Below are 23,997 nucleotides of genomic sequence, written 5' to 3' on the forward strand. Positions count from 1 at the left end.
TCCCCAGACCTTTCTACTGCTGAGATGTTTACATGCAATTACCTTCTGTCCATATCCAGATACATTCTTTCAGCTTCTTCAAATCTGCTAAAATAGGCTGCCACTTCTGCTTGCTTCATGGACTCACTCTGCAGATTGCCCAGGCGCTTCACAAACTTAATGCCTTGATAATCTTTGCAGCGCACAAAAGCTTGTTCAGCCGTCTGCAGATCCAGCTTCTGAAGAGCAGCTTCAGCCAGGAGTCGCCTGTGTGAAAAACAAACATAGCAGATGGAAGAGCAGCTATAGAGTCAATTAAATGAGGGTACATTTAACTAGTAATTATTTAAAGAAGACATACAAGTTGTTGCAATTTACTGTTTACTAGCTAATCTTAATACTGTTGTGTGTTTGTTCCTAATACATTCTGTGATCTGTCCGGTTCTTGGTCTGGGAGAGATGTTCAAATAATTGCTAATATTCTTTAGTTCAGCTGTTCAGAGGGACACTGGCTCAGGAGGAATGGGCAAGATTTGACTGTCACACTTACGTGAAATGTGTTGCTGATCTCAGTGCAATTCCATTTATTTATTTATTTCTCCCTGTGCATTTGTGGAAACTTTAAGCCTTGATGGCAGCCTCAATCTAAGTGCCTCCAGCTCCACTGGCCACAACAAATAAATTATCCTTCTGATCCATCTGGATGTTCCTGGTCCTGTTAGGACAGCAGCTCGGGACAGCAGGGAAAACCTTTGGGGAGCTTTATGATTGGTACTGCCCTATTGGTTAGTTCTGCAAATAGGGAATTCAGGCCAACATGTGTGCATCAGGTGCTTGAATGAGCTCTAGAATTTTCTGCAAAAGTAAGGCTATTTAAAATTTAGACTGGCTGACTGACATTGTGAAACAAACTCAGTACAGTGAGGCACTGACAAAACTACTAATATTATTGGTGTATTCAGTGACCCAAGCCATGCTTAGGCAGTATCAGCTGTGTATCTCCCAATCAATTTGAGATGGTTGGTATCACCTAAACTCAAGTGCCCATCACTGACATCAAAGAAACCAATTGATCTACACATCACCCTGTTTCTGCATTCTAGAAGCGAGGTCACTGTTTTGTTCTGATCTGGAATATATTTGCTTTATATCCAGCACTTCTACTGAATCTCTTCTTCATAAATATGTGACGTGTTTTCTCTCATAATAAAATAAAATTCGTGGCAATTCCAGAGCAAAGTAAACAGAATTTGACCTATATTTTGTGATTTTATGATATAGAACTTTTACTGAGACACAGACTTGCAAAACTAATAGTAATTTTTTATTAAGTGAACAGACAGTACTAGCAAACACATGAACAATTTCAAAGCTCCAAAAATCTTCAGCTAGTTCAAGACATTTGTAAAAATGAAGACTCGAAACACTAATATTTCACCCTATGCCCTCAAGCTAATAAAATTATAGTATTACAGAAACTTTCAATATATAACTAGCAAATCCTGTTTTTCAAAATTAACATTCTGGAGACAAAGGAACAACTAGATAGAAAAGAATGGTTTTTGGGACAAACTTTTAAAGCAAGGTGTCTTGACCAGTCTTTCAGCAACTCTAAATTCATCTCCAAACCATCACAACTAATAGTAAACTCTCCAACTCTCTAAGCATCCAATGCTGTAAGAGACCATTAGCTTCAAAACAGAGCCAAAATTACTAAAGAAAGGCACAGGTAAGTACAGTCTCCAGAGAGTTAAAGAGAATTGGTCTCCTTCATCAAGGAACTTGTCAATGAAGTTTTAGGTTCTGCACTGCCTCTTCGTTAAATTATCTACTGAGGCCTTTACTCTTCCAGCCCTTACAAGCTGGGATATCAAACAGATCTCCAGCACTCCTTTTTTCAAAGGTTTACTCTCACATGTTTAGTCTGCAGGCTTTTCAACTTTAGTTTAATAGCTGAGCCATGTCTCAGCATGCCACTACCTCCATTTCTCAGATTACTTCTCAGATGCTGCATGGGAACACAGCACACCCAGTCCTTCTCATTTCTGTCCTTTGAGGTCCAAATGCTACAAGGTTATTCAAACTATTCTAACCCTACTATCAATCTGATGTGTTCCCTTTACCAGGTTTTAAGATCTTTAATGTTCAATATATAAATTTTATTTAACCAACTTGGTTATCTTGCTGTTAGCTTTTCATTTCCTTTAAATTCCCTCGAAAACACAAGGAACACTGTTCTTCGGGGCCCATATAGCACAGAGCAAAAAGGTGTCCTGAGCCTACACTCTATACCCACTATCATGATACAGCACATGCCTGACATTCTAGGTACTCCAACATTCACTAAATCTTAAATGATTGTGTGTAAAATGTATACTACTTTGGCTGATTTTAAGTTGAGCTTTTTTATTTTCATACTGGATCTGTCTGAACAGGAAAAGAATAGAAAAGTAGACAAATTTAAACAAATTTGGCTTATAGGAGATTTTACCAAAGTCTGGGATGTGGATTGTCCTCTATGAATTGAGAAGATTCCTCAATGCCAACTTTTTCAATCAATGCTCGACTGTCTCGTAATGACCGAATCTCGAAATTGATGATGTAATCTTTGTTAGGATGTTCAGGATTCTAACATAATGGATAAAGAAACATATTTTTATTCCTGATGACTTTTATTTTCACCCAACAAAACAGACATCTATCATTAAGACAGACACCGGCTTTTCCTACAAAATAAAAGTAGTTATACTGACCTTTAATATTTCATCCAGAAGAACAGACTTGATTTCTAAATCTTCAAAGTTGCAAATATATCCAGATGTTTGTATAGGTTCCTGAAAGTTAAATAGGTTATAAAGGAATGAACTTGTACTCTGTCTGACTAAATCCTAGTCAAATCTGTTAAGTATGCATTTAGATACATTCTTCTCCAAACTAGGATATACTTGCACTTCCAACAAGAAACAAATATTATAATCATGAACATTATTGACAATTCTGTAAGTACAGGCATCATTAAAAATCCTCATGTTTTCTGCAACTAAGTTATGACAAAGAGGTAGAATAACACCTGCCAATATTTAGATTCAACTGAACTGTTTTACAAGTATCTCTACTAAAACTGCATTTATGTATTCCAAAGCATACAAAAAAAATACACCCCTGAAAATCACCCCCATTTTTATGTTTCTAGGACTGACCAATTATTCTACCTTATCAACTCTCTACCCAGAGAGTTGATAAGATTTTGAAGTTTATATAACCTGAAGCAAGTTTATATAAACAAACACTGGCAGAACTCAGTGGTTAGCACAAGAGTAATACTATTCAAGAAAGAGCCATTAACCTAAGAGTGAATTTTTTTAAATGGGTAGTTTATGTATGTTGATATTTACCTCTGGATCCAAGTTTCTGAAGACATACATTCTTGTTTTCTCCATCATTGCAAACAGGTCCGGGTTGTCCTTGGCCCATTTCATGTCCCAGACGTCCTTGCGCTCCAGCCTCAGCTGCCCGCCTGCCTCCGGCTGCCCCGCGCTGTCGGCAGCCCGCGCGTCCAGCTCCACAAAAGTCAGAACCCCTGACAGGTCAATGATAGCCAGGCGACTACAGAAAAGCAAACAGAGAAGAAACAAGGCAACTAAATGACACTGCTCAAGGCTGTGAATCTGAAACAGTTCTCTAACCTGGCACAGTAAAATTCTATAGATTCCATGAGGTGCTGTCATGTGCCAGAACCAGCACAGATCCATATGGTTTTCCTGTATCCGCACAGCAGAGACCAGACACATGGAAAGATGTTCTTCATCTGCACACACAGGATCTGGCCCTGCAAAGGTTCTGAAATATGCCCATTTTTATATCCAGCATTTTGAAGATACATCAGATACCAAGCTGAAAAATTACAGGTCTGTCCCTCGCCAAACTTTTCTTGACAAAGACTCAAATTAACCACTGAACAGAATGGCTTTTCCTTATTTACTAGGAGGCAATGAAGCAGATTATTAAATTAAAAAGTAATTGTGGTGATGCAGACTGTTACTTCTTAAAATGTGATTTTTTGCATTTCTACAAAGGGTATTCTTCACTTTTTTTCTAAGACAATTTTAAGTATAATCCAATTAATCTTTGAAATAGTTTAAATATGGGAAAAATACAATTTCTAAAAGGCTACATTTGAAAATTTACATATGCATAGGGCTTCAGTGAATCATAGTAACCTGATTAGGTTATTACTATAGGGCATTTTAAAAGCATTTCTATATATTGATAGGTAGACAGCCTTAATCCCTATTAAAATTTCAAATGCAATTTAGAAAATTAACCTCAAAATCCTTATGGATCTGAACTGATTTCCCTAGAACAAAGTCATTTAGGAAGAAAACAGCTTGGGTTCAAAACAAAATTAATATGGCTCTGACTAGATCACGCTGCCTTTTAAGCAAAGAAATCTATTTTTTGAGATCTCTACACATGCATTATGAATTTTGTTTGAAATTATAGTTATTTTTAAGTGATTAAAATTGCCTTGCAAATTCTTGTGTATTTTTGCCTTTTCTGCCAACACTCTCATGAACTCTCTTGCAAAAAAAAAAAAAAAAAAAGCTGTTGAGTAGAAAGCAACTTCAGTATTAGCACAGATAAAGCTCAGGAGAACCAAACTTACTAGAAACATCACCACTAGTTATAGCCTGTAACAATGGAAAATTAATGGGATTAACAAAGTTTGCAGGCTTTAGAAGGACATAGAAACAGAAAGAAGTAAAAGATATGAAATTTCAGGTTATGACATAGTTTTATCTATTTGTGTCATGATCAAAGGAAGATTATGTTTGGTTCATCTAATAAAACAAAGGTATTTTCATGTACACAGGGCGTAAAACATAGAAGACCTTTACTAACAGTCTCTCAGAACAATGACTGTCCAGATGGAAATAATTTGTAATAAATAAATGGTTAAGCAGCCATTAAGAACAACTAAAATTAATAAATAGTTTATACTAAATTAAAATTAGTACATAATTATTATAGAGTTACAGATTTCACAGAATTACTATTTTCACAAATTTTAGTGCTTCATTTTGAAATTGGCTATCTGTGTTAGAAACAGGTCTGTAACTTACCTGGAGTTGCAGTTCAAAGACAGCTGATAGGCACGACGGTCCAGGGAATAGCTCTGCACCGCAGCCACACTAGGGAGGCTGTACCTCTGAATAGTGCCAGATTCTCTTCCCTACAGGAAAGCAATGCTGCCTTAGTGAGAGAATTTGTCCATCAGCAAACCCCTTAAAATGGTCTTATTAATATGCTGGTTTAGACAAAAGAGCTTTGGGATAAGTGACAGAGCATGAGTGAAAAGAGGGAATCATCACCTTAAAAGTTCTGAATTCTGGTATTTAAACAAGATACTCTAAGATGCTACAACTGACAAATCTGCTTAAATCAGGGATGTTAAAACAAACAGTTACAGTCCACAACTAGCACACAGAATTTCAGGAGCCATGACCCTCCAGACAGGGTCTACATAATAAAACAGGAGAGGTGTGAAAAGATCCTTTGTCCCACACTGGTAAATCACCTCAAAGAGTTCCATACAGCAGCACCAGCCCAGGTCTGAAAGCAGGATAGCTCTGCTCATGTGGGGCTGTCTGCACACCAACAAGTCTCACCAGTTACTGCAAGACCAGAGCTAGATTTAAAAGGAAATGCTATAAAATATACTGGTTATTCACAGCCTTGAGTAACAGGAAACAGATCTAAGTACCAGTGTGGTTTATCTTTATTTTGTGGGAATGAAACACCAATTCCCTGTGTCAAGATACCATCAAGCCATCAGGGTGAAAGGAGTGACATCCCTGAAATGAAATGATCACTGTCACTATTTTCTCATGGTGTTTCTGTAAAGTAAATAACATATCCAGCTTGGTTTGCCTACTCTTATATTGATCCAACTCTTATATTGGAAATGAGTCAACATTAAATTTTAAAGGAGTGAAAACTTTGTTCTTTGTTTTCCTTCTTTCCTTCAAGCTGTCCCTAACATCCTCAGCATAAATTACCATTTTTGACTTTCTGACATATGTATACCCTATAGACTAAAAAGCAGATTAGTTCAGAAGTGTTAGAAAATTGAACCACTATCATTTGCATTCAGCTTCAGCACATTTATCCAGATCTGGTCTCAAAGGCATTTCCTCTCATTCCTCTCCTTTTAAAAAAATAGTCACAGATACTTATTGTCAGAAGTTCATTTTCATATTCTTCAAGCAGCAACAATCCCAAAGTCATATATTAACCATCACACTTCTTTTGTTCGTGCTTTCTCCCATGACCCTCTGATTTTGTAAAATCCAGTCAAAGGATAAAAAAAAAAAAAAAAAAAAAGAAAATCCACACTAGAATCAGAACATGACAAAACAAGATCTTTCCTGGAAGGTAGATAACAGGAAGAAACATTGTTCTTTCTCTCTCTTTGTTCTGTTCAGTTAACTTGCTTTAAAGCCCACACAAAAGTTTATTCATCTAATGAGATCACTTTCCAGCTTAGAACAAAAAGATGCACCAGCTCTTTGGCATGATTCAATACCTCACACAACTGTATCATCCATAAGTGTATTCATGTGTATATAGTACAGTACCATGCATTATACCATTAATATGTAAATAGACAAACTTTGTAAATCTTTATCTGTCTCAAATACCGTCTCAAAGAGACTTCTCAGAACTCAGATTACAGAATTAAGTCCTGACCTGGACTTTATAAAATCCTGTGGAAGTATTAACTCAGGCAACTAGTCTGTAATTAAATTGCAAGTACTTAGTGAATTAGCCCTCCTAAAGAAAGAACCCAAGTTAACAGAAGAAACCATAAAGTTATCTTTGAGGAAGAGGAAAGAGATTCTGTCTGTGTAAATTCTAAATTCAGAAATGCTTTGAAATTATGACTGCTTATGAACATAGAGAGAAGAATCTTATACCTACAAGCACAAGAGGCAATTAGGAGTTCTGTTAATCATGTAGCTTACCACAAGTAGTATTTTATCAGATGCTGTTATTGCACAAATTGGATCTCTTGTTCCCTGAAAGTAAACAAGTGATATCAGTATCAGTTTTACTACAAAGGTAAGCATGTCCTGCTAAAGAAAGGTTATTTAAATAAACAAGGGTGTTGCTAAGTATCCACATGAAAAGGGGCTATCAAACCTTAGCATAAACTATCCACAGACTGTATGCTGACATCAGCAGCCTTTGCTATGGCAATCACAACAATAATATTAACAGCTTCCTTTCTTTTCCTGCCCCTCCTAGAAAAATAAGAAACCTAAATTGTAAGAGGTGTTTAATAGAAAACACAAGAAAGTACAATCCCTGGCTTGTGAGGGCTGTTAAGTAATTAATTTCAGGTATATTGGTAAGGACAGCCAGGATTTGCACACACATGAAGTGAATATGGCCAAAAATACTAGAAAAGATCATAAAGGTTATTGAGTTTCAACAAAGTTACATTTTGTTGAAGTAAGGGGAGCTGCTTCTGACCAGGAAGACAGCAGGTGTCTATATACAGTACACACTCAGAATATACTTTTTCCATGTTCTCCATAGTTTGCTGTATATTTCCAGTGATACACAATGACATAGTAACAACACCAACCAGAGGGAAGAAACATAACACTTACATAAAAAAAGGTAGAAGTAAAAGAAATTTAGAATACAACCTCTAATGTAAATCTATGAAAATAAATAAATCAACACTAATTACTGCTCTTTCAAGCTACCAGTGACACCACAATAAACTAGTTCATAACATCACTCACTTCAAAAGCTTTGCTGTAATCAAGGTGACCTTCTCCAGACCCTGAAATGTTGTCATCAATATGATAGATCCTGTAGAGAAGAAAAGTTAGAAGAAAAAGTGAGTCCAAAGAAAGGATCAACTTTGATAGCATCAGTATGTTCCATCCTTGGAGAAGAAACCATTGGAATTGAAGAAGAGAATAAGAGCTATGCCTGTTCTTACGTTCAAAAGCATCCCCTTTGATAAACCTGCTTTATATTGATATACAGATATGGCAGTTGCTTTCACTTCCACAGCCCCTGATGGTCCTATGATTTCCCTATGATCTGTAAACTTTCATCCTGTAACATTAAGTTTCTGCTGTTACAGTTGTATCCTGCTGAAAACCATCAACCTCTCAGTTGTTCTTTTCAAACATGCATGTCCATATCTCCCCAGGCTCTTCTCCATAACTATGAAGTGCTTCACCTTCACATCCACAAAAACTTATGTATTACTGTATTATTCAACACATATTCTCTCTTGCCTTAAAAAGTACCATTAGGAAGGATTTTGGAATGCTGAAATCTGCATTAATGTTGAATTACAACTATCTACACTTTTCCATATTTTTATCAATTTATAATCTTGTCCAAGGCTAGGACATCCAGGTCCTACAACAATGTAAGTTATTACATCATGTACAAATAATTACTCATTATTAGGGATATATGGTGACAGGAGATGGTAGGTTTATAGAAAGTTGATATAGTGTAGAGATTATATGGAGGAACACACAAAATAGCTAAAAAGAAAACCATAACAAAGTTGCAAGCTTTGTGGAGGTGACAGAAAAGTTAACGCCACAAATGAGCACCTGGGAAAGAAATATTTTGGAAGCAAAACGATGTTGACTTTGGCTTGTTTAGTTTGAGAGGATAAAAGTCCATACAGGATTAGTTGTCAAAGCCACAACCAGACACAAGTGTATTAGAGAAGAGCCAGCTGGACAGAGTAAGTACTTACAGGGAATGACAGATGAGAAGCAGTTAAAGTTATCAGAGGGAATAGAGCTGCCTGCAAGCTAAGAGCATGGAGGGGAGACAGGAGAGGGGTATAAAGGCATCAAGACACAAAGCTCTGTAAGGAAAACATGCAGCAAGCAAATGAAGACACTGAACAGAAACTAATCCAAAAACGTCTGAGGGATGTGGATAACAAACACACAGTTGTTATATAAAACTAGTACATCATCTTACAAGCCTGAAAGTCAACAAACCTGATTAGAAAAATGAGAGGACAAGGGTTTGCATTTTAGAGATGGCAGAACCCACCTGATCAATGACACTAGAGCAGAAGAAAAATGACAAAGCCTGAAGACAAACCTTTCCCTGCCTTCTTTCCTGGTCCGTGCCAGCTGATTGATTTCCATGGCTGTGAGCTTCTTGGCCACCCGATACTGCCAGACGTAAAACGCTACTTTGGAAGCCGCGATCACATGAGTTCTGGTCATTGTGACAAACAATGGCTCTGTTACAAAACCCCAAGAGTTCCAAAATTAGAGCAGCAAGCATTGGAGTAGATGCTGATTAGTACATTTTTTACAAGATGGATGAAAACATACACCCATATGTTAAATGCAAAAAACAACGACCAAAAAATCTGCCTACATACAATCTAACAGCAGTTTTCATTAGCTGGTTGCAAATTTCACAGGGGCCTTGTGGCCTTGTCCAGAAGAACAGAGAACTTCTTTACAAGTTCTGACTTTACCATTAACACTTTCCTCTCCCTGCTATTTCAGCAAATCTTCATGCGCTGATGCAGAAAACAGCAAATACATATAGACAAACTTTCAGGTTAATGACCAGCTCAGTAACATGTCAAATCTCCTTAACAAGATCTATTAAATACTTCTATATCTGACATATTTAAGGCTATTCAAAAGTTGACAATCTAGAAGAGATTATTTTTCTTAAAAACAATTCATAAATTTAAAGTTAGACAAGACCTAGAAACGCTGTTTGTACCTTAGTTAATAGCTGGGCCAAATATAAGCTCTTTATCTGAATGGCAACAAATTAAATATTTAGCAGACTGTACACTTAGTCTTATTTAAAATACCTAAAAATCACAGTGTAGGAATGCAGGACATTTTCTTTACTTCAGCCCTAAGCCCACTTAGAATACGTGCACAAATTTACTATCTAATTCCTGCTGTCCATGTTCAGTGAAAAAAAAAACCAAAAAAAGAAAAAACCAAAACAGTGAAGGCATAGAAAAATAGTATGCAAATCAGCCAATGTCTTTAAGTTCTACAAGTAAATCATTATGATACCAAAAAAAAAGCTAGATAAATTCAAAAGAATTGTGCAAACCATCCTGGTAGTGGAACACTGAGTCATGCAGATAACACGATGTGAGTAGAAAATACAATTCTTTTACAGTGAATCTCTTTTTTTTTTCCTCCTCTGTATTTTAGCACAGAACAGAACTCTGGAGGGAGCTATAAGCTTGTCACATAGAAGAGCAGTGCTACAAGAGACAGATGGGGAAGATTGGTTGAACAGATTTCATTTCTTTGAAACCAAGAGGATTATATAAGCTATCCAATGACTGCAGAATACTTTTTAGTAAAAATGTCAGTACTGGGCAAGAAGGCTTAGTGATGATGCTTACCATGAGCTGCACAGTTGTTTACATTATATGCAACTCATGTATTTCATGTACTTATAACACATTCATTTCAATAATTAGTCACATCTAAACTGAAGGATACGGTCTCCTGTTTCATCAAAAACATTAACAAATTCTATGTGTTTGCCTTGTTTTTTTATTAACTTCCAGCTGCATGTGCCATAAAAACCAATGCTTTTATCCTTTAAAAATGAAACATGAGAATCTCCAGACCTGTGAGAAAATAAGGTTTGCTCAAATCACAACACTTGTGTTAAGCCTCATATTTGAACTCAACTTAGTCAACATTTGAGTACTTGTGGTCCACGACAATGTTAACATTGCCATGCCAACATCTGAAGCCATGGGCATTCCTCACACTCAAGAGGTGACTCCCCCTTTGACTTACAGCTTCCATGGAGCCAAAACTATTTGTGCACACCTTGAAATACCCAAATCTGGGGAAAACAGTTGTTCACATATGGTCTGATGCAGAAAGAAGATGGCAAAGTATCCATGCTTTATCCATGAGAATACAATCATTTAGGTGTTTTATGAACATGCCTCAGACTAAACTGACAGTTGCTGCCAAAAAGCACATACACAGCAATCCCTAACACATTTTCCTGCCACTTTTCATATCAGCTCTAGCAGCAGCTGGACAACAGAGTAAATTTGATCAGTTCATTCATCTAACTGACCTCAAAATTAAATAAATAAAAGATTACATTAAGTTGGATTAAAGAGAAAATCACATGCTAGAGCAGCAGGAATGAGCAGCTAGCATGGAGGGCAGGGCCTTCCCTTCTTTGCAACAACAGGCTCAGCAATGACTGGATTTAAGCCAAATGTGAAATTGCAGGGCACAGCACAGAGACACAATCATCAGGATCAGATCCATGCAGAGTCACATCTGAGAGAGCAGCATCTCTGTGTGGGAACTGATGCTTTTACAGAATTGCCTGTATAACTCCAACAACTGCATAAAAGTAGGACACATGGCATTTTTTCTAGGACTGTTTTAGCATCTTATATTGGTCAGTCATTGAAGAAAAAAATCACAAACAGAAAAATCTGTGAAAAAAGGAAGTCAAATCCAAGTCTGGACACTATGAAACATTTCTTTACAAGGGGGTAGACACTCATTGGAACAACATCCTGGAGAGGTGGTCAGTGCCCCAAGCCTGTCAGTGTTTAAGAGGCATTTGGACAATGTCTTTAGCAACATGCTTTTGGTCAGCCCTGGAGTGATCCTGGACTGGCTGATCCTTGTCAGTCCCCTCCAACTGAAAGAATTCCATTCCACCTTCTCACCTCAGAGCCTTCCACACTGGACTATGCTGTGTTCCTAAAATGTTTTCCTTCTTGATTGCATGACAGCATAAATTCAACATGAGGGAAGAATGTCCCAGACTCTGCAAGTTTGGGCTGTTGCTGGACAGAGAAGGAAAGACAATATGCTCATTTCAATCCCTTCAGGCTGAGGAAGATCTAGAATTCCTTTCCAGGCAGCTGGTTTAACTACTTAAGTTTCCTTTAGTGTAGGGAAATACCATCTTTTACAGCAGCATTGATTTACCAGCAAGTGCTGCTCACCTGAGCATCAGTGCCCTTCACAGAACCTGTGCTCTGACTATTAAGCAGACAGAAATACCAGCACCTCAAGTCTGAAGGAGGAGAGAGATTTGGATACTCCTCTGCTCAGCATTTCCACTGCACAGAAGCTTTCCATGCTCAATATGTAAACTCCTTACACTGTTGAGTTCTTTCTGCTGATTTTGCCAATATCCAACTTCAGTATTAATGTCTTAATACTTAATTTTCAGACATTGAAAATATGTGAGGAAAACATTTAAACAGGTGCTTCTCTTTTCAGGTGCTGACCAAATACTGAAAAGGGCTAAACAAACCATCCCCATCAAAACAACTCCAATACGTGAAAAAACTGCCCTTTAAATTCTTTCTGGCCCTCTTTCTCTTCTCACCTCATTTCTCTTTACTATTCCTTCATAAAGCCTCCTCCCTGAAGGAAAGAAACTTTCTTTCCTATATACCCAGGAATCTCGAATAACCTTCTACAATGTTTGCATTTCATCCACACACACTCCATCTCACTTCAAAGCTGCTAGAAAACACCTGCTTCAGTGTCTAATCTTCTTGTAAAAATACAGGCAGAAATCAAACTTAATGCATGACTACATTACTTCACCACATGAAAGGCTGAGAGCTTTCTAGTCTATGAGATAGCATACACAAACAAGAAAGACAAGTGATCCCACCTAAATCTGATGGAAAGGAAGCAATCTGACAGACACAATATTAAACTGTTGTTTTCATACAAGTCTGTTACAGGCTGTTCCTGAGAAACTGGAATGAACTTAGTCTAATCAATAAATCTACTTAATTTTAGAGCTTGATTCAAATATCTCTACAAGTGTTGGCTCACAAATGGAAAAAAATGTCAGGCAACAGCAGGGACAACTGAACATGTTGGGACATGTGGGACAACTCATGAACAACTACAGTTTACAGAACATAAATATTCAAAATCAGTTACAATTTATATTAAAAGGCTCAACTAAGTAACAGCAATTCAAGTGCTTTTCACATGTAGTCCAGTCATCCCTGTTATGGCATCCAGGAGGGAGGCAAGACACCTGGGCAGGACTCCAGCTCTGCCTTTAATCCACCTGTATGTTGGTCAAACTGTTGTATTGATTTCACTGGGTGCTAACACACACTTGAAAGGTAACTCAACACTTCACTATGTCAATGCTCCTAAGCACATGTAAGAAGATGATATAATCCAGCCTGAGTGACCTTTTCTTAGCAGATACCATCTGTTCTGTTTCCATTAAAAAGATATTATACAACAAGATATTTAACTTTCTGTAGTTTATATTTAGTTATTCATCAAGGGACTTTGACAGAAAGCCTGTGAGCCTGTAAAACAAGCACAGAAGACACTGTGTTGGTTAATTTTTGTCCCAGAGAAGGATGGAATGCAGTAATGTTAGACAATGAAGAAAAGAGTAATTTATGGGCTAGCTAACACAAGCTATTGTGAAGGACCTCAAACACAAGACACAGGAAGCAGGGGAATCAAAATGCCTTTGGACAAAATAAAAAGCAGTATGAGGAACAGCTGAAAGTGTAACCATCCACCAATGTCTAAAGAAAGCTAAAGCAATGGCCCTTCATCAGATAATGACTGATTAATCCTTTATTGCCATCATTAACAGAGACAAACATTAGAAAGCTAATGACATAATTAAAAAATCAACAGAATAAAGGAAATAAGCTCTTCTTTTTTTGAGCCTTACTTGAGCTACTGGCTTAGAGCCCAACAACACAAGATTGACATCTCCTGAGGGTGAATCAAACATTGCATAATGTCACAATATCTTTGTCATTAGGAGATTAAAAGTGTTTTGTTGAAACAGTATTATAAAATATTATAAATTGACAATTCAGACAAATTGTGTCTTAACACACGTTCTCAGATGCATTATTTAAATGCTCTGTCAGCTACTTAGCATCCCTGCATGAGCAGTCTTTTTTCTCCACTACCCATCTCCTACCAGGACAAAGTCCAAGAGGCTTTGCCCAAGAGGCCTGCAAGGCACCTAAGTCTCAAGGAGGAATAAACCCTTTATGTTCAGAAGAGCTCCAGGCAATTCTTGTTGCAACAAGGGGCAGTCTTCTAGAAACCACAGACAGTGCCTGTTTGATTTGCAGTAATTACAACCAGTCAAAAAATACAGATAAAACTCATGGTACTGAAGAGCACACACTCAAGAAAAAGCAGGAGCACACAGATACCAAGTGGTCTGTTGAGGACATTCTACAACATTCTACAATGAAACCCTTTTTCACCAGCTTTTATGAAAATCTAATAAAGTAACAACCTAAGTGTATTTAAGCCACTCTGAAAGATGGCACTTAGAAGTTCAGGAGTTGAAAACAAAAATTACCTAACTTTTTATGGACAGAACTTCATGCAACAATTTATTAGTTTACTAAAAGTAAATAACCTTAGTTATTTAGAAAGAATAAAGTAGAAAGAAGAGGGGGAAAAAAACAATTTTACAAACAGATAATAGCATTTTTCATAAGTCAGTAACACCCATCCAATTATCTTGAATAAAAGAGAAGTTAAAGTTTAACTGCTTATTTCTTAAACTATTAATAATGACTCCCACCAGATAATTGATTTAATTAATGCCTATTTTCCTCATTTATAAACAGAACAGAAGGACAATGATTTTGTTAGAAATCATGTATCAACAGAATCTTAGAGAACTTTCAGAAAGGTCTTCTGCCCTTAAGGTTTTACAAGGTCTTCTCTCTCTATTGACTTCTGCGAGGACAGACAGCTGCTTAAGTTCAGCATGCTGTCAAACTGTAACAATTACACTTCCTACTGCCAAAAAGCTCCAACTGTGATAAACAGCATGATATACTGTACAATAGGACCTTGACTATGTACAGCTGTCAACATCTCACACCAACTGACCTTATGTTGTAAATATTTCTAGTTCCATAAAGTTGCATTTTCAAACGTTACAAAAAGAGGAAAGTAACTATGATGAAACCAGCACAATGTGTTCCAAAAAAGTTGCATTTATAGGCAACTCTATTTGCTTTTCACTTTTACCTTCAATCCCTTCTCCAAGTTTGGAGAGTAACCTTTAAAGGGGTCTTACAGGATGACTAAAAAAAAAAAAAAAAAGTTGAATCTTTGGCTGTGTTTACCATACAGTAATGAAAGACTCACTTTTAATTGAGGCTACAGAAATTTTTCAGGACTCAAAAATGTAAATATTCTTAACCTCATGTATCTGTCCATCCAAGAAGCTGAACATTATAATGCTCAGCACTTTCACAAGTGAACTCACTCTAGGAAAGAGCAAATCTATGCACTAAACTGGTCCTCCAGTGCTGGAGGGAACAGCAGCAGCCTGCAGAAAGCTAAAGGAAGAAATTGTTTAATCTCTTCAGCACAATTCAAGTACAGTTGGAAAAACAACAGCATTTTTCAATTAAATAGCCTTTCTTTTTAAGTGTTCCCAGTTACAAGAAAAAGATTCTTTTCTTGTGTACAGGCAGCTGTAGGAGATGGGTCCTACTGGCGGAATCATAAAGAAACCTTTGTTTATAATAAAAAAAAAATATTGAACTCTCACAGACTCAGAAAGTTCACATAAACTGAACACTAGAAAAATGCAAAGCAAAGAGTTTAAATGCAGAATTAGACATGTACATGCAAAGCTAATTTTAACAGTGAGTGGGATTCATCTCACCTAATTTTAGACATCTTTGACAGAGATGAGCTGGCTGCCCTGGGCTTCTTCATACCCAGGGGAGAGCAAAAAGACCCCCTTCATCAATGATTCACTCCACTTATTTTAGATGTCAGCTGCAGAAATGAGAAGAACTACTCCCTCTAAGTCCCTGAACCCTCTCCCACCACCCCAATCCTGCCTGCCAAGTAAATACAGGAAACCAGAGGGCACATACAGTGTAGACATCTGATCAGGAGCAGAGACAGGACAGGAACAAAACAGGCACCCAACTCACACCACTATCACCCATCACATCATCTTACTTCATGGGATTCTGTTCTGGGCTTAGGATTTTTTGTTTGGGTTGTCTTGGGGTGTTTTTGGCAGGGGAGGGCATTGTTTGGTTGTCTTATTGATGTTTTTGCTTCCAGTCTTGGTAAACTTTTTGGTATTGAAGCTCTTGGACATATTAATCTTTCAGATTCTGATATGGCCCCCCCATTGCAAAAGGTGGCAAGAGGACATCAAAGGGACAGAAACAGAAATCACAAGACTAAAACTACCACAATATTTCATAAACTTTCCATATGACAAAGCAGTCAAACTCATTCATCAGAGCATACTCTTAATTTTAATTATGATCTACAATATAGGGCACAAATTTCAAAATATGTGTATGACTCACAGCTGATTTCCTCCTGCTATCACTGAAAAACTGAACATTAGAAAATGATACTTACAATTTAATTTATATATAATAAAGAATAAAACTGTTTAGACCAAAGGAAAACAATAATTTATGATCTTGATTATTTCTAGTCCTTGGTAGATTTTTTTTTTACCTATATGCTTCTATGAATTGCTGTTACTTCCTTGTTCAATAGTTCTTCACCTTACTTTCCTCTTCATTTCTATCTTACCAAAATTTTGCTAGACACTTTCCCATCAATTTTGTCAGAGAGAATGGCTGTTTGTCCTTTAATATTAACACCAAGTATTAGCACTAAGAACTAACTTCTCTACTGAGATTAACTTAGCCAGAAGTTTCTTTATGCAAAGAGGATGAAACAACGGCTCTAGAAGGCAATTTACATTAAAAAAAAAAAAAAATGAGGTTTCTTGTCATAATATAGTCTTCCCTCTCATTCAAAAGCAAATAAATATTTTTATAAATTAAAATAAATTATTTAGCCTTGCTACAAAACAGAAGAGTTAATCAAAGAATCAAGGTTCAAAAAGAAAACTGCAAACAAGTTTCACAGTGTCTACTCTGAATCCAAATTCAGATCTATTTGGGTAACAAATAAAAAATAAAGCAAAAAACAGAACAAATAAAAGTGGATTCATTAGTCAAAAAAAATTATTAATTTGTCAGTTTGACTACAATTCCCTCATATGTTTAAAGGGAAAATATCACAGTAAACAGTGGCTTGCAATTACTTGGTTCTGTACCACACCTGCAGCAAACAAACAGTAGGGAAAGTCTGAAATTCAGCACTAGTTAGGATCTGGGGGTGTTTTCATATTTGTGTTACAACCCACTGATTTTTTTTAATTGACTTTTAATTTACAATCTGAAACTACTTAGATAAAACAATTGTGGTGAAGATAAGGAAAATATATTTTCAACACTGAAACACAATAATTTGACGCTTAAGTTATCTGGAAAGCAGCAACAAGTTATTTTAAATGAAAGTCCAAATCTAATTATTTCACTTCCTCTGATACAACTGGACCCTTTTCAAAGTACCTTTTCTTACAAAGAAGTTGAATTACCACTGTTGTGAAGGAAAATCTGAATTGCCAAAAGCCATCCATTAAAAAAAATTAAAAAAAAGAAATGTAGCAATTTGTAAAAGTTATGTTATCCATAGTTTGCATTAAATGGAAGAATTAGTTTAATTTGACAAGGAATGTTACCTGGTTTGATAAGCCATTATCTTTATTAAAAGATAACTAACAGGTCAATTCCAACACAGATTAGGACAATTGTAAATTGCTTACCAATATCAATATATTTTGGGTCCAGGGGTGTGCCAATAGAATTGCAGAGAACCAACACATACTGTATGGAAATAAAAGCAAGTGTCATTACTACCACCCTTTTTATAGAACAGTAAGCTGTACACAGTTTTCTGTGGAGGTTCATCTCATAATCAACACCACACATTTTAATGGTCATCAGAAACAGAAAACACAGAGACCATGACTGTAGCAAATATAAAGCAGCACAAGCATGAGAGCAATTGAGAGTAAATGAGACCTATTTGCCAATTAGCACTATAAACTAAGAACAAGCATAAAACAGGCACAAAACCAGCAGTTTTATGCATGGGAGCAAATCCACCAGGCAAAATCCAAAGACAACACGTGGGCAAGACAGGCAGCGTCTCCCCTGCTGCTGTGAGGCACAGGCTGCACTGAGAGCATTTACAGGCATGATACACCCCTGACTCAGGGATTTAGCTCTCATCAGCTGCTCATGCAAAAGACAATCTCATAAACTCCCAGTAATTAGGATCTTTGTTCTTTCATTTGCAGATCTCCATCTCCTTGAACCTCCAAGAGGGTAACAGTCAGGGGAGAATGGTCAATAAGGCTCTCCCTCTGCCCTGCAGTATCACAGGTACTACAGAAGTGATTTTAACTTTTTCCCTTCTTGTAATCTCACTCAGGAAGGCTTAAATAGCACAGTTACTTCAGAGACTGGGCTGTTAAATTCAGGAAGATGCAAATACATAACAATTCACTCGACAATAATGCTTTATGGTTGTAGTTTATGTATTTATTTCTTCAAGTCTAAATCAAGGATTAAATATCTTAATGGTTATTGCATAGGGAAATGCCTTGAATGAGAAGTGTGGAAGTCAAGGAGCAACTTTTACTGCAAAATTTTTAAACTTAAAATAAAATAAATAAAATATACAGGGCTACCAAAAAGTGAATTACCCATGAGCTGTTACCCTGACTCTCCAGGAAATGAAAAATAATTAGTTTGTCATGGCTCTTTCACCTCCTGAACAATCCAAGTAATTGTGGTAGCAGACTACAGTAACTGTACAGCTACCCTTTTAAACTGATAGACTGACATCTTATTCATCACATGAGAGCAGCTCAATTTAGCTTTTCATCTACTGTATGAACTTCATTCTTCCAAAAAAAAAAAGAGCTGAAAGTGGATTTCTTCCCATTAATTTTTTTTTCTGGTTTGGCCACCAATAAGTACCTCACAAAAATAGTATTTTTATTTCTTTGTTCATGAGTTAAACTTTTCACCAGCATTCTCAGATTTCTGTTAAAAAAAATATATGTTGTGCCTCTGCCTGTGTAGGAAAACACACATGGCTTTTTTAACTCATTATTTCTATCATGTTTACATTAATTCTTCTCTAGTAAATTATCCTCACATTCAGTCTACAATAAATTTCTCTTTTATGCCCTTTCTAGTCATTTCTGAGACTCCAAGTCAGCAGATCAGAGCCTGTCAAGGAGTAATGGAGTAACAGTATCCAAGACAGGTAGACTGTATGCCCCACACAGGGTGGTGCCAGGGCAGGGAGTTTCCATTGGCTGATTTATCCAGCCTTGTTAGGGATATCAACATGAAGTCCTTCTTAATTTACTGACACATCTACTTGCAATATCTTTAAACAGGTGCTGAAATTAAGTCTTTTTTTTCCCATTAGCTATTGCTTAAATTCTTCCATTCTGAAACCACAATTCTAATGACCAAAATCTCTTGTAAACCAAATCAGTTTTTCAGACAACAACTCTAATGAACTGCTACCCATAAACCTATGCACTTCATTTCCTAAAACCTGGCAACTCACAGTGTTAATAATTACACTGGAGCCATTTCAAAACAAATGATAGGTCCTTACTATCTGTAATTTTCAGGTGTGAGAATTAAATCTCTTATTTATGCTCAACAGAGTTACACTAAGTCTCTCAACTGTTTGTTTCCTCCTTTAAAATTACAATTCAGAAAAAAAATATTTTATTGCATTCAACTTCACCAAAAGTTTATGGCCACGATCCCATGTTTTCAATCTATATGACAGTATACCATTTATAGCACAATGAAGCAAAGCAGCACTACAGCACATTTGGGGATTTTTACCATGGCACCAAATGACTCTGTCTCCTGCTCCTCCTTTGTAAGCAATATGTAAGTGATACAGAAAATAATTCTGAAATGATTACACAGGAAAAATCATGTAACATTATCACACTAACAGAACATTCAATAACCATGGAATACATTAATCAATTGTGAGTACACATAAAATTAATTAATAAACAAAGAAGTTTGCAGTAAAATGTAACCTATCATCTAAAAAATTACCCCTTTTTGTCCATTTCTGACTGACAAAATATTCATTACCATTCTGATGCTTTTACCTTGTCTCTGGAGAATATTTCCAAATATTTCTGAAGAAATATTCATCTGGAAGGCTGCAGTTTTTATTAGGTTACTAATGGCTACAAGGAGTTGATCTACAGATGCAGTTACTTTAAATCAGCTACTTTGTTGTTTGTTGGGATTCTATGTTTTTGAACTCTGAGCCCATTCACACCATTCTGTCAAACGACAACTGACACAATTCTATAGCAGATTCAGACTTTTACATTTCATCTTAAAGAGCTGACACATGGAACAGAGCATTCCAAGTGAAAATTAAGACAGATTTTACCTGAGGCTGATTTTCATCTGCTTTAGTTGCTAAAACACAGAAGTCCCCATAAGTTGTTATGGAAATAAGGCTCTTGACATATTTCACATATTTCTCATTGTTTTTTGTGTCCCAAAAGACCACACAGCACTCTGGGCGGTCCGCTCGGGTATAGGCGTAAACAACGGTGTTGGAACAGTAACCCCACTGCCAAGAAACACAATGGTGGTAAAACCAATCAGAAATTACAAGAATTCAATAATGAATTGTTCCAGCCATGAAAGAGTTAATTTCATATACACAATTAATATTCCATATTTTTTACCTGTCAAGTGACAAACTAATTTATTATGAGAACACAGCTCACACAATAAGATATTGAAATAATATTAAACTGGCAAAAGAAGCTTTTCTATCACACTAAGCTTTTTCTATCAACTTCAGAACTGAAGGATCACCCTTAAAATGTGACAAGATCTCACTCTGCCCTGCTTCCTCCTTATTCAGCAGGTGTATAGGTATATTTTTATAGTTCAGCAGGTATTCAGATATACCCAGTGTGATGATGGTTTTTGCCACGTAAGTGCTTGCTTTGTGGCTACTGATTCAGAAACCTGAAGTTCATTTCCCATAGGACATCCAATAAATACCTTAAAGAGTGCAATTCCAGAAGCAGACAAAAATAAGCAATTATACAGGAGTACTGTAATAACTCACATCACCTCTTCCATATTAGTATCATGAGAAAACCCCTCCCTTCCTCCCAGAAGAATGTAATTATTCCTGTAACAAGTAGGAGAAAGGGCAAAAAGGCAAAAGAAGCAGAACATACATGAGGATGCATTTTATTGCATTCAACTGATTTTAAGTACAAAATAAAATAATGAAAATCCTTTCTAATACAACAGAATCAGAAAATAGGAAGGAGGTGAATCTGTCAAATGAGACATAAAGCAAAACACTTAAAGATGATGATGCAATTGTAGAAAACCTAACAGAATGCTCTGTATCAGCATCTATTAGAGAGGGGGAAGAGAAAGCTTATTAGAGTTGGCAAGAGAGGCTCCCACACTCCTCAGGAAATGAAACCAAAGTGATAAACTACGGCATCAACAGAAGAACTTCTAGAATAGACCCACAGACTCTAAACTAGTGTTACAACTCCATGCAAACTATGAAAAGTTTAAAAAAAGATCAGCTCAATTCCTAGTTTTTACTGTCACGTTAATTTAAAGACCCCTTTCTCTTATTATGGCTTATTGAAAAATAGAAGAAAACAGATTATTCAGTAGATTGGTAATGTGATATTAACTCTTCATCTCCAGGTCATTAATTCCAATCCAGCCTAAGATAATTACAGCTTTGAATCACTCCCATTTAATGACTGTCACCTTTTAGAATATGTAGCTCCTAAAAGGGAGTTACTTATATTACCCAAACACAGCAGAAGTATTTATTGAAGGAAAACATTTATCATTCACCATAAAAACATTTAACATTGAAATAGAGTACACTACCAACATATTTGCTGCAGAAATAAATTAATTTGAACATATCTCTTTCCTTTTCAATTGTGCAAAATGGAAAAAAAATGAGCTTACACATGCAGTTCCTAAAACTAAAGTTTCAAAGTATTATTAACTGGCAAACTGTGCCAGATCTTGAACACACATGGTCTCCTAGATACTGAGGAGTTTAAGAAAAAGCAACAGGCCTGTGTTCCAGCTGTTGCACATCTCCCAGAATAAACATTAGGTAGCATTTCCTGCAAGACTAATTTCCAACTCAGATTTCCAAAGTCCTCTCCAGAATATTTACAACAAACTATTTGAAAATGCTTCCTAGCAGATTTGTTTTTACAACTCCCTGACCAAAATACATTTCAATATAGCTGCAGGATGTTCCTCACATTGCACTCTCTCTAATTACAGTGGCTACACACTGATGATTAAAGAACATATCCTGTGCTGTGAAAAGAAGTATATAATACTCTGTACTGGACAGTAAATGCTATTATTTGTTAAATTGTAAATTTAAATTAAATAGTTCCAACTCCTAAAAAGAAAGACCACCAAATGAAAAAACTCAGGTGGTAAACAAGATAAAACATTATTTAGAATTAGATGATACACACTTGTAAGAAGTATATTGGGAACTGAAATGAAAGCAAAAAGTACATCTATCAGGTTGCATTCACTCCTATTGTTTAGGTGTCTACTCAACTTTCCAGGCTCAAATGAATAATTCACCACTAAAAAAAATGGCAGTAAAGTAAGGCTCAAACAATTCCCATTCCTCAAGTCCTACTAAATTTAGAATCGTTCTGTTTCTTTATTGTGACAATGAAACTCCAAATGCATTGTAAAGGCAATGGCTAAGCTACTGCATCACCAAGACAGACCCCCACATTCCACTAAAACTGCAAGTCAGTAGTGTTGATCAAGCTGCAATCATAAGTTAAGCACTAGTTTCATATATATACATATATACACACACATATATGTATGTATGTATGTATATATTAGAGCAAGCTACTTTTTCAACCTGATCAGAAAGAGAATAAGTAACAGGAAACTAATCAGTACAATTAAGTTTCACATTACTACATACCTTGTAATGTGGACGAATGTTTGCAAAATATATGTAATGATCAACAGCCAGTGCAATTTTCAGTCCACCTCCCTCCCAGGACAAGGAAGAGATCTGTTTGCCAGGAACTTTCAGTGTACGCAAGTGCTTGGTTAAAACAAGGAAAGAAAAAGATTTGAATTTATCACAGGAAAGCCACTCTAAAACACATAAATAAGAGTTTTGATTGTTGTTGAAAAAAGCCCTGTAGATATCCCTACAGATATTCTTTACAGTACTCCATAACAATTCTCAAATTTCAATACATATGCAAAGAAAGAGAGATATTTAAGGTGTACACCATAACATGTTCTTTCACCTCAGGTTTGGTTTGTTGTTTTTTCATTTGTGCTTTATTTCTCCAGAGAGAAAGAAACAACAGGACTCAGTGATAGTTCAAGCTTGAAGAAATAAACAGTAGATAGAGAATGACAGTATAAACATTATTCCCTTTGGTTGGTAATTTGAATCACCTTTATGATTCCAGTCACACAGCAGTAGTACTGACCCTGACATGCCTCAGAAGTTTCACTGACACTGGAAGTGTATCAGTCAGTTCATGTACAACACTCTTAACTACAGCTGATAGCTTAAACAAATAAAAACATATCTCTACTCCATGTCAAGAGCACACAATTTATTAGCTGCAAAAGTACACAATTTTCAGTGAGGCAATGGACATTTTCCTCTTCTCTATCCCCTTTCCAAAAGAATCTAAGAAAGGCAGTTGGTACACTTTCCAACTTTTTTCCAATATATTTTGCTGAAGAATTTTAAATTGGATGAAGGAAACAATTAGAAAAAAAATAATGTGTTCAAAAGCTATAACCTTAATCCTACAGAGAACTTCTTTGTAGGTACCTTTTTAGTTGCAAATAATATAGATGCATGTAGTAAAAGATACACTTATCTACTATTTACTGTACATTTTTGAATAATCTTAGGCTTAAAAAAATACATTTTACTGAGTAGAACATTGATG

The 23,997-nt window shown here is 36.3% G+C and overlaps 1 protein-coding gene across 1 annotated transcript in view; it reads right to left on the reverse strand.

The window, feature by feature from the left end:
• WDR35 (WD repeat domain 35) overlaps window positions 1-23,997 on the reverse strand; it is a 42,643-nt gene that overhangs the window by 10,852 nt on the left and 7,794 nt on the right. The window contains exons 9-19 of the mRNA XM_009095537.4: window positions 22,998-23,123; window positions 20,409-20,594; window positions 17,719-17,779; window positions 9,139-9,283; window positions 7,794-7,863; window positions 7,005-7,058; window positions 5,103-5,212; window positions 3,375-3,585; window positions 2,733-2,813; window positions 2,471-2,607; window positions 43-246 (exon numbers count right to left, since the gene is read on the reverse strand). Coding sequence (XP_009093785.1) covers window positions 43-246; window positions 2,471-2,607; window positions 2,733-2,813; window positions 3,375-3,585; window positions 5,103-5,212; window positions 7,005-7,058; window positions 7,794-7,863; window positions 9,139-9,283; window positions 17,719-17,779; window positions 20,409-20,594; window positions 22,998-23,123 — 1,385 coding nt within the window. The remainder of the gene's footprint in view (window positions 1-42; window positions 247-2,470; window positions 2,608-2,732; window positions 2,814-3,374; window positions 3,586-5,102; window positions 5,213-7,004; window positions 7,059-7,793; window positions 7,864-9,138; window positions 9,284-17,718; window positions 17,780-20,408; window positions 20,595-22,997; window positions 23,124-23,997) is intronic.

The sequence above is a fragment of the Serinus canaria genome, chromosome 3, assembly GCF_022539315.1.
Source record: "Serinus canaria isolate serCan28SL12 chromosome 3, serCan2020, whole genome shotgun sequence".
NCBI lineage: Eukaryota > Metazoa > Chordata > Aves > Passeriformes > Fringillidae > Serinus > Serinus canaria.